This window comes from Amblyomma maculatum, chromosome 5, assembly GCF_055883805.1.
Source record: "Amblyomma maculatum isolate TAMU_Amacu chromosome 5, ASM5588380v1, whole genome shotgun sequence".
Taxonomy (NCBI): domain Eukaryota; kingdom Metazoa; phylum Arthropoda; class Arachnida; order Ixodida; family Ixodidae; genus Amblyomma; species Amblyomma maculatum.
Genome location: NC_139348.1, coordinates 60959709 through 60977794, shown reverse-complemented (window position 1 = coordinate 60977794; position 18086 = coordinate 60959709). Strand labels below are relative to the sequence as shown.

The 18086-nt window shown below is 47.3% G+C and overlaps 1 protein-coding gene across 1 annotated transcript; it reads right to left on the bottom strand.

Moving 5' to 3' along the window:
- Positions 1 to 377: 377 nt before the first annotated feature.
- On the bottom strand, positions 378 to 1586 carry LOC146188405 (uncharacterized). The gene has a single exon (XM_084605045.1). The coding sequence runs from the start codon at positions 1584 to 1586 to the stop codon at positions 378 to 380; it is 1209 nt and encodes a 402-aa protein (XP_084461171.1).
- Positions 1587 to 18086: the final 16500 nt, after the last annotated feature.

Genomic DNA, 18086 nt, shown 5'->3' with positions numbered 1-18086 from the left:
ATCATGGAGAGTTATTTTTAGGTGAGGTTGAATATACACGCAACACACAGTAATGGTTTTATATGTAAGTAATGTGGCTGCCACAGCTTCTAATCTGGTGTTTAATTGGTGTTCTCGGGCTGCAATACCATTTTGCACTATAATGGCCACTCCACTGGAAAGTCTGCTGGCTTGTTGTCGGTCTCGGCGGAAGACTTGATATTTCTTTAGTATTTTTGTGTGCTTGGGACCTAGATTTGTTTCTTGCAAGCAAAGCGCAACAGGTGAGAGTGTGGTTAGGATATCTTTTATGTCGTTTATGTTCGTTAAAAGTCCCCTGCAGTTCCATTGCACTAGGAACACCATCTTATTCTTTTGTGAGTTTAGAAGTAGAGTTATTATTTTTCAGGGCCCGTGATGCGGGCCCTGTCTTTCTTGGATCGTTCCAAGGAGCTTCGCCGTCTGTGTGACGACGAAGGCACATGGCCATCTTGGCTGGATGTGTCCATCACCTCTTCAGAGGAGGCGGACAGTTGTGCCGGAGGCGCTTGTTCATTGTTTTTAGACCCCGCCTCAAGGGCAGAGGTCTTGTGGGCCACCGCCTCTGATGAACGGGTGGCCTGTTTTTGGGGTGGTGTGGTACTAACCACTTCCACCAGGGGCGCAGAAGGCCCTACCTCAAGCTCACTTTGTGTGGCCTGGGCAGGTGTTGAAGGCCGGTGCGGTGCCTCGCCCCGTCGCACCACTTCGGCGAGATTTGGCTTTGCCGTGAACTGGAATGCTGTGCGTTTTGTCTGGAAGTATTTGGTTCGTGCTTCTTTGTAAGTTATATTCTCAGTTGTTTTGATGGTAATGATTTGCTTTTCATCTTTCCAAGTTGGACAAGCTCTTGAGTAAGCGGGGTGCTCCCCGTCACAGTTTGCACAGTGCGGTGCTGCAGCACAGTTGTCTGCATTATGTTCGTTTGATGCACATTTGGCACATGTGGTACGGCCGCGGCAGCTCTGTGATCCATGACCATACCTCTGACATTTGAAACATCTTCTTGGATTTGGTATATATGGCCTGACATTTACTTTTATGTATCCCACTTCAATTGATTCTGGGAGCGTGCTGCTGTTGAAAGTCAAAACAAGATGTTTGGTGGGGATTTCCTTGCCATCCTTTCGGATCTTGATTCTGTAGACACCTATGACATTTTGGTCAGCAAGTCCTTCTGCCATTTCTTCCTCAGTCAGGGACAAAAAGTCACTTTCTGATATAACACCTCGGACAGTATTGAGAGATCGGTGGGGTGTGATGGAGATGGGTATGTCCCCAAGTGCCACAATATTTTTCAGATTTGAGAACTGATGTTTGGTCCTGACTTCAAGCAAGAGGTCACCATTTGTTAGTTTGGTTACCTTGTAACCGGGGCCTAGGCTTCCTGTGAGACATTTTGATACCGTAAATGGAGAGATTTTTCTAGCTGGGATTTCTGACTGTTCACTATGAACAATGTGGTATTTCGGAAAGGTTTCTTTTTGTTTTTGCACGAACTGGCCTGTTACATCAGTCCGCCCTCTTTTGTTTGGAGGGCGATCATGTGTTGAAGATAGAGAGTCCATGAAAGGGTTTGCTTTTTCGGTAGTTGTGCCAGCCACCCACCACGGAGCCCAACAAGCGGGCGAGACATTAAACTTGCAACAAGCCCTGCCGACGCCAGCTGTACACCTCTACTATAACCGAATATGGGTAACTCAGGGTAGCTACTCCACACAAGGTTAACCCTCGCCGCCAGGAAAAAAGAAAAAACAAGAAAGGAGGAGGAGACAGGACAGTGCCAAGAAAAGAGATAGGAAAGTGAAAGATAAGGGGGAGGACAGGAAAAGGCGACTGCCGATTTCCCCCGGGTGGGTCAGCCCGGAGGTGCCGTCTGTGGGAAGCGTGGGCCAAAGTGGTGTGTTGCCTCCGTCGAGGGGCCTTAAGGGTCCAAACACTCGGCATCGGCTCAATCACCAGGATCCCCTTTTCCCCCAGACACGGCAATGCCACGCACGGCTAAGCGTGGGTGCTGGGGTCCGTGGTGTCGCACAAAACACACAAACACCTGCTTTAACAGGTGCCCCCTGCGGGGCAAGGCCAAGTACAGTTTTGTGCCCCCTTTATTGGGCGCGTCAAGTATTTATGCTTTGAGTTGAATCATTACATCCTGCGTGGGCAGTTTGCTCCTGAAACCTAGCATTGTTTCGGAAAATACCTCCATTTCCTCTGCATACTCCTGAAGTCGGTTTAGTATTACATGCTCCTTCAGCTTCCCTAGGCACGATGTTAGCGATATCTGCCTGAGGTTGCCTACTTCAAGTTTCTTCCCAGACTTCGGAATGAAGACCACTTTAGCATGTTTCCATTCTGAAGGCATTCTACCTCGTTTCGATATCCCATTAAGAAAGTCTGAGTTCCGTGACTGATAATAAATCTAGGTTTCTCAGCATTTTCTTGCTGATCCCATCTGCTCCCGCTGCTGATGTGGTTCTTAGCTGACTCATCGATCTCCATACCTCCGCTATTGATATGTCTCTATCTAGCTCTGTGTTCTCTGGTCCTCGATATGGTGCAGATGAACCACCTTTGCACGCATTAAGGTATCTGCTCTTCAGTTCATCTATGAGATCTTCAGCCGTGCCCTGGTATTTATGAACCAATCTCTTCAGCTGTCCTTGAGCGCGGTCTTAGTTTGTCCTGGATCTAGCAAGTGGCGAAGAAGCTGCCAGGTGTTTTTACACCCAAGTTTCCCATTCAATTTATCGCAAATCTGCCCCCAGTGTTGACTCTGAAGTTCATTCGCGTATTCTTTTATCTGTCGTTCAAGTGTAGATATTCTCTTCTTTAGCCTTCTATTGCGCCTCTGCTTTTTCCATCTTTTTGTAAGGCTTTCATGTGCTTCCCACATGTGGGCCAACCTCGAATCTGTAATATTTCCGGTGGTTGGGATCTCTTTAGTGTGCGTGTTTACATCACTTTTGAGTCGTTCAACCCATTGATTTAGATTCACGATCTCCCTCGGAGCGGTTCTGTCCCTGACTTTTCTAAGAGTATCCCAATCTGTCGGCTTCTTTTTGTGCAGCATCCCCTTCAGCGGTCTGGTATGTATTCTGCGGTCTGGTATGTATTTGAATTTTTACGATATAATGATCACTACCAAAGGTGTGTCCTGTGTTTGACCACTTCCTTCCCTAAGGTCTCTGCCCAGCGTCAAGTCTGGGGACGTGTCTACACTGATGCTGTTGCTTATCTTTGTGGGGCTTGTGGGTTGTTTAGTATTGTTAGTCCTAAGTGTTGAATTTTCATCCACAGTTGGTTTCCTTTGGGGGAGGTAATCCTATATCCCCAAGTCGGATGCGGGGCATTGAAGTCCCCACTGATTATTAGCCCTTTCTTGTTAGCTAGTCTTATGGCTTTCCGTAAAAGATCTGCTAGCCCTGCCCCTCGGTTTTTGGGCGAGTTGTACGTATTCAGAATAAAGAGACTGTTGTCTCCCTTTGTGTTTGGGATTAGTTCAATCATTACATAGTCTTCACTCGTGTTTTCGAGTTCGTGTTCTATTGCTGTCAAATTTCTCTGCACTAACGTAGCCGTGAACGACCTAGGTTTATGGCCCCTTTGTAATTCTAGCGGAGTATACGCGGCGTAGCCGGTTACTTTTACTGTGCCGCTTGCATCTTGTAGCGTGATTACATCAGGTGTGTTTTCAATTATTTGAATGTGTGCCTGCAGGTTCCCTCTCTTAGAGTGGAAGCCTCTGCAGTTCCACTCCCAGATTTTAATTTGGTGGTGAGGGACCATGATGCCCTAGGATTGTTGCTGCGGTGGCAGCTTAGGGAGGGCGTTGCCGGCAACCGGGGGAAGCCTTGTTTCTGTGGTAGTTAGTCGTTTCATAATTTGCTGGAAGCAAGTCATTGTTCTCTGATCATGACGAATTCCGCCGTAAGATTATCTACCTGCTTGGTTAGTTTGTCAACTCTAGCGGAAACTGCATCTATTCTGGCATCTTGAGCTCCTGCCCGCTTCATGAGTACATTCATGTCCAACCTAAGCTTGCTGTAAGTCGGGGTCGACGCTTCCTCATTCGAACTTTCTGCCACCTTTTTGGCTTGTTGTCTTCTGTGTTTTCCACTCTGGGTAGAGGTCTTTACGCGGGAACTCGGGTGTCCGTCTCCATTGATTTTTCGTTATGTACCATTTAATTAATATTACATGAAGACGATTGACTAGTGCTTTGTGAATTCTGGTTAGGTGACTTGTCGAGTACCCTCTGCATTTTCGTGTTATCAATTTTTGTCAATTCTTGCATTATGGTTTCAAGCTCTCTGTCCCTATTAGCGAGTTGTTCTACCAGTTCCTACTCTCGAGCCGTTTCCGAAGGGGAGGTATTAAAGGGACACTAAAGAGAAAATTGAAGTGGGCTTGCATCGATAGAATGCCAATTCCTGATTACAAAAAATCCACTCTTATTGCAAACAGAGCTGTTATAAGGTAGTAAAGAGGAAGAAGAGAAATACAGGTATCGCCGCCACAGCCGAAACGCGCAACTACAAATCACGTGACGCGCTAGGGATCACAGAGGCTGACAAATACGAATTACGTTGCCCGTTTGAATGCGGTCGTAGGTTTTGTCTCGAATATATCATACCTAAACAACGGCGAAAAGACAACGTAAACGTTGCAAGGCAAATACAAAAATATACTTGAAGGCGCCACAGGCGCCCGCTTCAGTTTTGGTTATGTTTCGACTCAGTCATTTCGTACGCACTCGGATAGTTTGTTTAGACCTGCAGCGCCTGAATTACGAGCTTGGAGCCGCAGATGCGCTTTGCTGGTTCCCATTTGAGCATTTGGAGGCGCGACCGAGCGAAATCCGCTGAGGCCGACACGCTCCTTCGTTCACACTTCTGCGCCAACATATCGCCGCCGTCGCCGCTTCGACTGCGACCTGACCGCTCGACTGCAGCTACGTACGCCACGAAAAGCATACATATGCTAAGTACCGAAGGAAAAACGCATTATCATTCAATTGTTTACTAAATCATGGCACATCTGACCAACATACTGCGTCAACAAGACCTTCAACGTGCTATTTGCAGGCGTCGTAAACAAAAGGGGCATACTTGCCGCTCATACCAAGGAGAGCGTCGATATATTGCGCTCGTCGCCCGGCGAAAAAAAGGGCCTCGGGTAAAAAGTAAAAACTACAAATAACGAAGCACCAGAAATACATTCAGTTCAGTCGTTCAGTCGTGTCCGACTCTTCGTGACCCTATGGACCATGCTACGCCACGCTTTCCGGTCTCTCATTATCTTCCTAACATCACATAACTTCATCTGAAGTGCCTCGAGGATGCCATCTAATCATCGCGTTCGCTGCCTGCCCCTTCTCCGGCGACCCTCAACCTTTCCCAACATCAAAGCTTTCTCCAGAGACTCCTCTCTTCTCATCAGATGACCAAAGTAGCTAAGATTTAACTTTAGAATTTGACCCTCCAATGAGGAGTCAGGTTTTATGGTCGACAATATCGACTGATTTGATCTTCTGGCAATCCAAGGAACTCTGAAGAGTCTTCGCCAGCACCACAATTCAAACGCGTCAATTCTTCGGCGGTAGCCTTTTTCACAATCCAACTCTCGTATCCATACATCCCAACTGGAAAGACCATAGCACGAGTTATACGGATCTTGGTTGGCAGACTAATGTCTCTGCTCTTTACTAGGCGGTCAAGGCTAACCATTGCTCTCTTTCCCAGAAGCAGGCGTCTCCTAGTTTCATCGCTGCAGTCTCCTTCCGAGGTAATCTTGGAGCCCAAGAAGAGAAAATCTGTCACAGCTTCCACTTCTTGTCCATTGATGCTCCAGGACTTGATAGGGCAAGACGCCATGATCTTTGTTTTTTTAATGTTCAGTTTAAGCCCAAACTTCTCACTCTCTTCTTGTACGCGCATCAGAAGTCTCTTGAGTTCCACTTCACTTTCTGCCATTAAAGTGGTATCATCCGCATATCTAAGGTTGTTGATACGTTTTCCAGCAATCTTCACTCCGGCTGAAGACTCGTCTAGACCGGCCTTCCTCATGATGCACTCTGCATATAGGTTAAATAGGCAGGGCGACAGTATACAGCCTTGCCTCACTCCTTTCTCAATCGGAAACCAATCAGTAAGACCATGCCCAGTTGTGACTGTGGCCTCTTGTCCTTCATACAGGTTCCTTAGGAGACAGATGAGGTGAATTGGAATTCCCATCTGTTGGAGAGCTTGCCACAATCTGCTGTGACCTACGCAGTCAAACGCTTTCGCATAATGAATAAAGCAGAAGTAGATGGGTTTCTGGACCTCTCTTGCTTTTTCCATGATCCAGCGAAGGTTGGCAATTTGGTCTCTAGTTTCTCTGCCCTTGCGAAACCCAGCTTGCACGTCCGGAAGCTCCCGATACAGAAATACATTACAAAAGGTAAAAAAAAATCGGTTTGTAGAAAAAAAGAAAACCGTCAGTAGCGGTAAGATCCGAACTCAACACTGCTTGTTCCGTAACGTTTGGCGCTAACCGAGCTTTCTTTTTTTTCTTTATTGCATGAATAGGCGCCATAGGTGCCCTGGAAATATTTCTGGTCTTACGTCATGGCCGCATTTACAATAAAATGTTTCTGCTGCCAGAGTGAAAGTTACAACTTCTTGACCATCGGTGCATGCTGCCTACTCTCACGACTTGCAACTAATGTTCTGAATGCCTATGCTCACTATATTGTTCACTGGATTCATTTTAACATGTGGAATTTCACAGGCTGGCAAATTTAGTGGCGCCGGCACTTCGGTCATGCTCTGCTACCGTGGGCGTAATTTTCGCTGAACACGGAGCTGTAGCACAAACCTTGAAGGAAAAAAGTGCGACAAGCTTCAAAACAGACAAGCAAAGCAGCGAGGACACTATTTTGCTGGTAACTAAATCTTATTTGTATGTAAACATGTCAGGAAGCGTTGCGATGACCGAGGGCTCGGTTTGTTAATACACAGTGCAAGAAGGAGCGCAAAAGCTTGAGAAACACGTAAAGTATTGTGCATTACAAGCGCTCTATGTTTTTTCTTCCTTTATAGGCCCATCGCTCAATAAATTACTCTCTTCATCGTTTTATTTATTTCGGCTGTGCCCGTCATTGCGAGTACGCTGTTGCCATGTTGGTCCTTGAGGGATGCGACGCCGCGGGCTGCGCCGGCTCGCTAGCTATCACGGAGTCTGCACAAATCTTTTGTAATATCTTTGTACAAATACTCTAACTTCCATTGCAGTGCCGACATTTTGACGAAGGCTGTTCCACAGCCGAAACGTCAAAAAATCGTTTCACACGTTGGTCTTCATTTTTCACTATATATATATATATATATGAATGAAAGAAGCCAACAGTCGGCGAGGCCAAGGAAAGCATTGGGGATCGTAATTTGTCTCATTATTTTTTAACTTTTACTTCGATAAACACATAAATTAGTAATGTAATCTGTTCAGGGGAAAGATAATTAAACACAAAGTAGAAGAAAAAACAACGTGCCGATGGTGGGATCCGAACCCACGACCTCCGAATATCGCGTCCGGTGCTCTTCCAACTGAGCTACATCGGCCGCTGTCCCCCCTGCTACTTTCTTGGGTATTAATGTTTTCTGTATACGAACCTTAAGAGTGTTCACCAGCGCCTATATACACACATATATATATATATATATATATATATATATATATATATATATATATATATATATATATATATTGTATTGAATGGTGAACGAAGAGCGGATGTCACGAAAGGCGAGGAAGAGAACAACGAAGTGCCGCTGCGCTGCTCGAGCTCGCTGGTTTGTGCCTGGACGGAATGTGTGCTGTTCGTCGTGCAGCTTTCCGAGGGCTATATTCCCTGCTGAACCCTTACTAAAACCCATTTCACTTGGTGGAGGTGAGCATTTCCGTCCGCCCTGGAGCTCCACAGCCGCACACTACTAACAACAGCCATGACCAACGCTACCACTCCTAGTCCAACCGCCTCCTCATCCCCCGTCTTCTGCGCTGGAGCTTTACCCCAACTAGACCCTCTTATCTTCAGCGGAATATGCGACCACGACGTGGAAGATTGGCTGTTCTCATATGAGCGGGTCAGTACGCAACACAAATGGGACGACGGCCTCAAATTACATAGCCTCATATTCTACCTAATGAACATTGCTAACCTGTGGTTCCGTAACCACGAGGCCGATATCTCATCGCAGTGTGCTTTCAAGCCTACAGTGCGCAAGCTGCGCCCTGAGCAACGGTTGCGCGGCCATGCACAGCTACCTGGCGAAAATTTTACAAGTTATACTGAAGATGTTGTAGATCTGTGCAAGCGCATGGATGCTTCAATGACAGAACATGCCAAGATTCGTCATAATTTACAAGGAATCGACGATGACGCGTTCCAGATGCTTCTGGCCAGAAACCCAGCAATCGTCGTCGACGTAATCAGTGCATGCCGAAAGTTGGAGGAACTACGTAAGCGCCGTCAAACCACTCGTTTTTCTCTCTCACACCAAGAGCCTCTTGCAGCTTTAACACCTGACGCAGAAAAGTCCTCCTTGCTGCAACAAATAAAGCAGTTCTTTCGAGAAGGTACCCGTCAACTGTCCCTCGTTCCCCATCGTCCTGACGCTTCCTCTCCTTTGGTGCCAAAGTTGCAGCAAGTCATCCGCGAAAAAGTCGCAGAAGCACTGCCCACGCTTCCGAAGCTCCTGCTGTCGCTCCCTTGACATATGTTGGAGCACCAATACACTATAGCCAACCTTCTGTCCCAGCCCCTGTGACCTACGCGGCAGCGGCTGCGCGGCCTCCGCCTGAACCGTTACCATCCATGCAGCCTGTCCTACGCCATGCACCGCTCCTTCAAACGGCTCCGCTTCATCCTGCGACTCCGCGCTATTACAACCCGTGGCGCACTTCGGATAATCGCCCAATTTGTTACTATTGTGGTTGCCCTAGACATGTGGCCCGTCGGTGCCGCCGCCGCATGGCTGCGCGTCCCGAGCCTGCGTCTTCACAGTACTCCCCATCGCTGCTTCGTTCTGCTCCCTCTTCGCCAGCATACGCGATGACGATGGGTTTCTACAAGAGGGAGCAGGATGAAGATGAAGCAACACGTTCAGCCGTGTGGAAGATGAAGCGCCACACAGTGCTCACAACATACATACATACATACATACATACATACATACATACATACATACATACATACATACATACATACATACATACATACATACATACATACATACATACATACATACATACATACATACATACATACATACATACATACATGGTCTTGAATATTTGGGGGCCTGGTTCAAAAAGTTCTTATGCAAAATCTGCTGTCCCATTTGACCTGAAATAACGTTCGCAAAGTAGCAAAATATGGTCTACGTTATCTGATAAGTAATGCAACATCGGTACTTGCCTAGATTTTCCGGAATCGACGGAAAGCTTCTCTCGGCGGCGTGCACAATTTTTGCAGAGGAAAGTCGGAGAGCTGCTTTAAGCTGCTTTGACGTAGCGTGCCATCTGTTAGTCAGCGAGGCAAGTGCGCCAACGGCTGGGATGGCGCTTTCCTCCCTGCTTGACAGATGGTGCACCATGTCAAAGCAGCTTTTTAACTTTCTTCTGCGAAAACTGAGCACGCCGCCGAGAGTGGTTTTCCGTCGATTCCGGAAAATCTAGGCAAGTACCGATGTTGAATCACTTATGCGATAACGCAGGCATATTTTGCTACTTTGTGAACGTTATTTTCCGCTCAAATGGAATAGAATATTTTGCATGGGAATTTTTTTAAACCCGGCCCTCAAATATTCAAAACCCTGTATATGTATATATAAAGTCAACACGAAGGGTAGTTTAATAGACCACTGATTGTTGTGTTGTAATGAACATGTAACCATAATTTTAATCATGCGGTATATGTTAGCCAACGTGTGGCACGACCTCCCCGCTATATGAGTTGTGTTTGTGCACAGCATTTTAACGCATCCGGACATTTCTCAACAAGCGAAAGGGCAAAACAATATTTGTTTCGGTCACAATATACGCGTACTCGAGTGCATAAGCTTTTTCTCTTACACCCAGCGGGAAAGCATCATTCCCTTGAAAATGTGGGAGATGATAAGATCACAGACCTCTGGTAAACGATATCTATTCTCCAGAGATGCGGAATGATGAATTTCAGGCTAGCAGACTCGCTCATAAATTCTGTAGATGTAAATGCGAGATGCTGGGGCTGCGTGGTAAATCATTCTTTCTGCACTCCTGCATACATTAGCTTCTGCTGAGCTTCAGACGTGAGCCCATTGCATTATGTTGTCAAGTGAAATATGTGGTGCGGTTAAATGCGTTGTCGGAAATTTAAACTAATGAATTTCTTCCCCGGTCCTTGTGGGGCAATCTCAGAGTCATTCGGGCTTTAATATCACTCGGTATTAATACCTTCTCTCTTGGAGCCGATTAAAAACGCAAGAATACTTCTGAGTGCTGAGCCTTGGCTCTTACCGGCTCTTGACCCTTAAGAAAGAGCAGAGAGAGAAAGAAAATTCTGGATTGGAGTACCTAGAGTTCTCTTACCCCCTTATTATTGATGCTCACATTAGCTCGCAATCTTTAGCTAGGTGCAATAACCTTTGTTCCGCATTGCTTGATATCTCATCCGTTGACCTGCTACCTCCGCTTGGCTCCCAGGTCAAGCATTCATGCTGACAGGTGAGTGTAGACTTGAGCAATCCGAAGTCTTCTCACCTTTGGATACTAGTTGGTAAGTGTATTATCGCACTTTGCCTCTGTATTCGTAACCCCTTCATTATATTAAATTGTCATTTTGAAATAGTGATATCTTGAAACCATGATTCGCAAGCTCGCGCATGCCGATGGTGTTTTTCTATTTTTTTGCAGGCGTCGCACAGAGATCCTGCCTTCTAATCTTAATGCTAGCCAGTTTCCTTTATTGGTTTATTTCAGCTCTGATGAATACCATCGAGTGCTGACAATGCGAAATAAAACGAAGACAACTAAAGGAACAACAAGGCCACATCGCCCAGCGGACTGAGCTTAATGGGGCAATTGCACTAAAATTTGGCAATAATCATCCACTTTTCCGACGAAATGAAGATAGAAGCAATTCAACGAACCTTAATTCAAACATACAAAAGAAAGTTCAGAGCACCAATTTTAGGGTGCACTAGAGCGCCCTTCGAACTAATGTGTCCTTTTAGAGCGCTATGAGGTTTAATCGTGTCCGCTTCAGCTGCAGAGTATGAACACTCGCAAACATTGAAAAATTGGTTGTTAATCACAGGTGCCTGCACACTGCAATCAATAAGCGTTCAACTGCGATTTACATATACGAATATTTGATCCTTAGCAAAGATTGGGAGTGTACTTCATGTATATCTGAGGGAACAAATATGTGCGTCGGCGAAATTGAATAATTAGCTGGCTTTTGCTGAAATATTTCAAATGGCACCTCTATTTCAGATCTGAGAAGCGTATTTTATTCAAGAATAAGTAGTTATCCTTACTTTCTTCTTCTTTTTATTTATCGAAAATGTCATGGTTGCATCCTAGAGTTAACCTTTTTGCTCTTCACCTCATGTACTATATCTGAAGTAACAAAGGTGTGCGCCGGCGCACAGTGAAATTGACTATAAAAATCTGATTTTGTGTGAAATAGATTGAATTGCACTTTTACTGCGTAACCTTAAGAAGCGTATTTTACTCAAGAAAAATGAAATATCCAGGCTTCTTATTTAACAAAAATGCCATGAAGGTAAAATTCTTGCACTTAATTTTGTACCTTATTTCTGCCAAGCCTCACCTTACTATTCTAATTATTTTTGGTTCTTAACTTGTTTTTACCAAATCAAGTGCTCACAGAATTGAGTGAATCGATCGGAGGTGTTAAAGCATTTATGCCTGAAAAACGAAGACGTGTATATTTGGTGCAGAGTTTGTGAACAAGGAAACATTGGTCTTATGCAATAAACACGGCAAATTGATGTGTTTATTTCGCGTAACCTTATCGGTATCTTGGTACTCAAGACTGTTCTATTTCTAACACAAGTTTCGCAGACACATTTGTTGAAAGTGCTTATTTTATTCTCGAGCTTTCATGGCGTGCTGTTCGCGTCGAAATATCTTCAAGTCGCAGAAGAAGAAAACAGTCATGCTCTTTCGCTTTCTTGAGATCGTTATTTTTTTCCGTAAAAGACAGGCCTACTTGAATAACATTACCTTTGAAAGGTTTTCCATTACTTGCCCCTTTGACCATTCTAGGGAGGATCTGTATGAAGTGAGTGGCACAGACAGATTACAGAAGCGCCAGCGCATTTCATGCTTTAATATATAGGGATATAATTTTTTGCAGCGCCAATAAATGTAACAGATATAAAAAAACATTGTCTCAACACCGCTACATTCTAGTTAATCAGCTGGCTAGATCCTGAGAGATGGCAGTGAGTGTAGCTTGGAACTAACGCTTCCTATGCTGTCGCATGAGTGCAGCCCTCAAACACGATCTTCGTATAAGAATATAGTTCAAAATGTTGAAAGTCACCACAACAAGTTTTCACAAGACGCTACTCTGTTGCAATGCTTTCTTCGCCGGACGCATCTCGCTCTTGTAAAAGCGCCGATCAGGTACTCGTTCGCTGAAGAAACCAAATTGAGTTTGCGCCCACAGACTTCGAGCCTTCCGCGCGAAAAGGGTGGCCTGCTTTTCACTTGGGACAATCGGGAATAGCAACCTTCAGCGAAAATATCTCAAGCGAGCTTTTCGGCTCTTTGTTCGTTTTTCTGTCCATCCAAGGAGATATTTTGGCCGAACTATACTTCCCATTCAGAGCAATCGCATTAGTTGAAGCCTTTCGCTTCACTGCAAACGTCTAAGATTGGTTGTTTGACCCATGTCTTTTATTAAAATCTTGAAGGGGCGTTTTGCTCTAGGCAGCTGTGTGGGCATATGGTATCACCACTTCACTGGGGTGGAGACGGGTGCCGGTTCGTTTGGCTTCTACTGCCGTAATGCGTGCTACTCGGGCGTGCATTGACTTATTTCCGGGTGTCACGAAATCGGCGCCCATTTTCATCAAGCCGGCACGGCACGAAGCCCGCGCGGCGTCGCGTGGAAAGCATGTAGAGAAAAGCCCCCTTCCCCGCGCGGGAGAGCGCGTAGCTTTGTAGGCGTTGCCGTGACCCTCTTCCCCATTGCCCGGGGAGGACGGTGGTTCATCGGCTTGGAATGTGCCAGGCCTTTCGAGAAGGTTCTATGGGAGCTGCTGAGCTGGCCGGTCTACACCTAGCCGCACAGTTCATCGCTTCCAGTGTCCCTCCTGGACCTGTGAATGTTCTGTGCGACTCCAGATCTGCTCTGCAGCTCCTGACTATCTACCACGGCACCAACCTCTCGGTGAACATTCTCCGAGCCCGTCTCCTAGCCCTTCAGGACTCGGGGTATCAACTGGCCCTACATTGGGTTCCAGGACATACTGGAGTCCAGGGCAATGAAGAGGCGGATGCCTTGGCCAAAGCGGCGCACGACAACGGCGCCCCAGTCACTGAGGCTGTCACACCTTTTGACTTTTCAAGACCCCTCTTGAGAAGGTCGATAAGGTCTTTCCATCCTGACCGTCGTATTGCCGCTGGTGAGCATCTCCAACGGCTCTCTGACAAACTTTCACGGAAGGACAAATCCCTCCTCCTACGACTTCGAATAGGCTGCACGTGGACTCCGTCCCGCATGTATGCCTGTGGCCGAGCTCCCAGCCCAGCCTGTCCCTCTTGCGGCAATACTGGCACACTGGGACACTTGCTCCTCGTGTGTCCAGCCTCCGCTGGCCATCGCCAGAAACTTCTGAATGGCTATCGGAATCTTGGTCTCCCTGCTGATACGGAAGGGCAATTGCTCTTCCCAGCTCGGAACCAACTTTCTGCTCACCGGCTCCTCCTGATTTATCTGGAGGAGTCTGGCCTCAGCTCTGTTCTGTAGGCCTGCATGGGCCCATAGTGCTTCGTGCGGAAATGGCGGCGACATAGGCGGCGCCAGCAACCTTCCCCTCCCCAACCTTCCCCTAATCCCAACTTCCCCTTCCCCCTGGTCACCAAGAGTGATGCCACAAAGATGGCTAACATAAGACGTGACCAGTACCCCCTCCCCAAAAATAAACCATAGTCACCACCACCACCACCACCACCTGGCCAATGACGACGCGCGGCTCGACGGGAGGAGAAGAGGGAGCTGTAACCAGCGAAGCTATGTGTGTGTGCGCGCTAGCTTTGGCGCGTGTTAACAAACAGACGCGGCGCGCCCTATTTAAAGCGACCGCGCCGCTTGTTGAGTCAGTCAGTCAGTCAGATCGTCCGTGTTTTGCGACGTATTCGCCTGTGCTTCGGCTGGACTCCCGGGGATCACCCGCTGCTGGCAAGCCCAAGGACTTTCAAGGGAGCGGCGCTCGTCTCGTATGGCGGCCACATCGTGACTCTTGAGGCGTCGGACTGCAACAGTGCCCGGTGAACAATTTGGTGTTTGTTTATGTACACTCTCGTGTTTCATATGTTGTAAAGCCTCTACGTTATTGGATACCTGTGTAATTGCATGCTTAGCGTTTGTATTCTGTGAACCTCTCGTCTATGTATTTCAAGTGATCTTGTGTATTCCTTTGTATCGTCTCTTGCTGTGCATAAATTGTGTTTTGTTTGTTACTTCTGACTCCGATCCTTTCTCTGGTTTCAACCGGCGACCGCTGGGCACCAAACGACCACCCCCTTCTGTCACCACAAGGTAGTTGAATTCCGGCTGTGCTTGCCACGCAGGTCGAGGGCATCTCCTTTGCGACCGGAACAGCTACCCCCACTCATTCAAAGGGTGTCTGGGAGTGTGCGCACCGTTAAGGGCGCATCGTTTATAATACCCCTCTAATTATTAACGGGTGACAATTAATCTGGCGTCCGCGACAGGACGTTTGGTGCATTCAAGCTCAGAGGACGGAGAACGAGTTAGAAGAGTTTACGAAGAGGTCGTAAACTGTGTAGCAGCAGAGCGATAGCGAGAGGTTGTGCCGCGTGGAAGCGTTTAGGCGAGGTTCGGTAAGCAGTCTTTAGGTTACACCCAGACGGTTCGCGCTTCAGATATGAATCTGAAAGAGTTGATTGAGGCTGGCACCCAGCTGGGGTTGTCCGGTGCCGAACTGCGCAAATGGGTTAGCCAGAGGGAAAAAGAAGAAAGAGAGAGAGAAAAAGAAGAAAGAGAGAGAGCAGAAAAAGAACAAGAGAGGGCTCGAAAGGAAGCCGAGGAAGAAAGAGAGAGAGAGCAGAAAAAGAACGAGAAAGGGCTCGAAAGGAAGCCGAGGAGGAACGAGAGAGGGCTCGAAAGGAAGCCGAGAAAGAACGAGAGGGGGCTCGAAAAGAAGCCGAGGAAGAAAGAGAGAAGGCTCGAAAGGAGCGTGAAGAGGAATTTCAGCGAGAAAAGGAATTACTTACTATGAAACTTCAGCTCCAAAACTCAGGGAACAACAACGGTTTAACTGAAGTGCATAGCTCCAGTGAAGGACATAGCAGCTTGCGGATAGACGCAAGTAAATTGATTCCGAAATACGACGAGAGAAGAGACGATCTCGACGCGTTCCTCTTGCGTTTCGAAAGGATCGCCATAAATGCAAATTGGACAGACAATGAATGTGCTACCATCTTGAGCACTTGCCTTAGCGGAGAAGCATTAAGTGTGTTTGGAAGACTTCCCCCTGAGGATGCAGGCAGCTATAACAAAGTGAAAGCTGCATTACTTAAAAGGTTTAGATTTACGACAGATGGGTTTCGTGAGAAGTTCAGGACTGGAAAACCTATGGACGGTGAAACGGCAACACAGTATGTTGCGCGACTGAGTCATTATTTCGACCGCTGGACTGAACTCTCAAAAATTAAACTTGAGTATGGCGCACTTCGCGAACTCCTAATTAAGGAACTATTTCTGGGTAGCTGTCACCCTGGTTTGTCGCTTTATTTAAAAGAAAGAAAGGCACATACATTGGATGAAATGATGGAGCTCGCAGACCAGTATTTGGAAGCCCAGGGAGGCGAGAATTTGAGCAAAATTGTAAATTTGGAAACCCCTCGAAAGCCCGAATTCCGACAGACACAACCTATTGTAAAGTCACCCCCGAGGTGCTATCTCTGCGGACAACTAGGCCATTATGCACCTAACTGCCGCAAACTCGCAACCAACAATCTATCCTCGTGTTGGAAATGCGGACAGAAGGGCCACAAAGCAATGTCGTGTCCCGACGCTGACAAGGCAGCACCGCAGGCGGCATGCGCGAGGACTCTGACAGAGTCGGAATATCGCCTGGAGGAAGAAGATGCCGATGGCTTTGTTGAGCTTAAGAACGGCAGGAAAGTCCGCGTGGTGCACGACCTAGAAGAGGAGGAAGCGGAGAAAGTGGTTAATCGGAAGGACAAGAAAATCCGGGTGGTGAACGCCGTAGTACACGCGCAACCTGGATCTGCTGTGAATCGGATGCCGGTTTCGAGGGGAAAGATAAAAGGAAAATCAGTTTCTGTGCTACGAGATACCGGTAGCAGTGCCGTAATCGTTAGACGCAGTTTGATTCAGGAGAATGATCTGACTGGAGAGAAATGCCCTGTGAGGCTGATTGACGGCTCAATTCAGCTGCTACCTGAAGCAAAATTAGAAGTGCAGACGCAATACTATTCTGGAAAACTGACAGCCCTGTGCGTGGAACGCCCTATATACGATTTGGTGTTGGGAAATATCAAGGGCGCAACATTTCCCGAGGATCCCGATAAAAGTCTCGCGCCTGTGCGCTGCAGTGAATCTAAAAAGAAAAAGGCAAGGCGAGGAAAGCAAGGCCATGAGAAACCGGAAGAAAAGCCCCGAGACAAGAATAAACAAAAGGAAGCCCCTCAGGAGGAAACCGATAAGAAAGAGGCAACACAGGAAATAAGGTCAGGACTGCCTAGGCCTTCGTTGATGCAGGTAGCCCAAGTGTTTGTCCTACTTATGGGGGCGTTACTTGGGATATTTCACCTTCAGCGGAAGGAATACCGGTGCCCAGGAAAGAACACTATTACAGTGATTCTTTTTGTTGGTCTGTGCGCATTGACACAGGTTCCCGTGTATCCGTCGGCTCTACTGGTTGTAGGGGCAATTATCGGCACACATTGGTTGTGTGATTTGCAAGAGGATAAGTCATGCCTCTGGGAATTTTCAGTAGCCCGATCGGGGAACATAGAAGTGTCTCAAATGCGAGAGCCTAGAGCGAAGGCAGAATCTCTGGCGGACAGAAGCGTGTCACGCACTGATCGCGGGCTGTAATTACGCTCAGAATTTAGGTTCGTGCGCTTCGCATTTGAAAAGCGGTGTGTTGTTGATTCTTTTGTGTATCTGACAACAGTGTATTGTCATGTTTGTGAATTTCATGGCACTGATGTATGAATTTTGTAATGTGTTATTACAGTTTATGAAATTTGTGCAATATGTGTGATGTGAACATTTGCCCCATACAATTGTGAGCGCATGCATGTGCGCGCGATGTTCGTGGTTGTTGTGAATATTGTGGAACAATATTCTTTAAGGGAGGGGCAGTGTCACGAAATCGGCGCCCATTTTCATCAAGCCGGCACGGCGCGAAGCCCGCGCGGCGTCGCGTGGAAAGCATGTAGAGAAAAGCCCCCTTCCCCGCGCGGGAGAGCGCGTAGCTTTGTACGCGTTGCCGTGACCCTCTTCCCCATTGCCCGGGGAGGACGGTGGTTCATCGGCTTGGAATGTGCCAGGCCTTTCGAGAAGGTTCTATGGAACCTGGCCAATGACGACGCGCGGCTCGACGGGAGGAGAAGAGGGAGCTATAACCAGCGAAGCTATGTGTGCGTGCGCGCTAGCTTTGGCGCGTGTTAACAAACAGACGCGGCGCGCCCTATTTAAAGTGACCGCGCCGCTTGTTGAGTCAGTCAGTCAGTCAGTTCGTCCGTGTTTTGCGACGTATTCGCCTGTGCTTCGGCTGGACTCCCGGGGA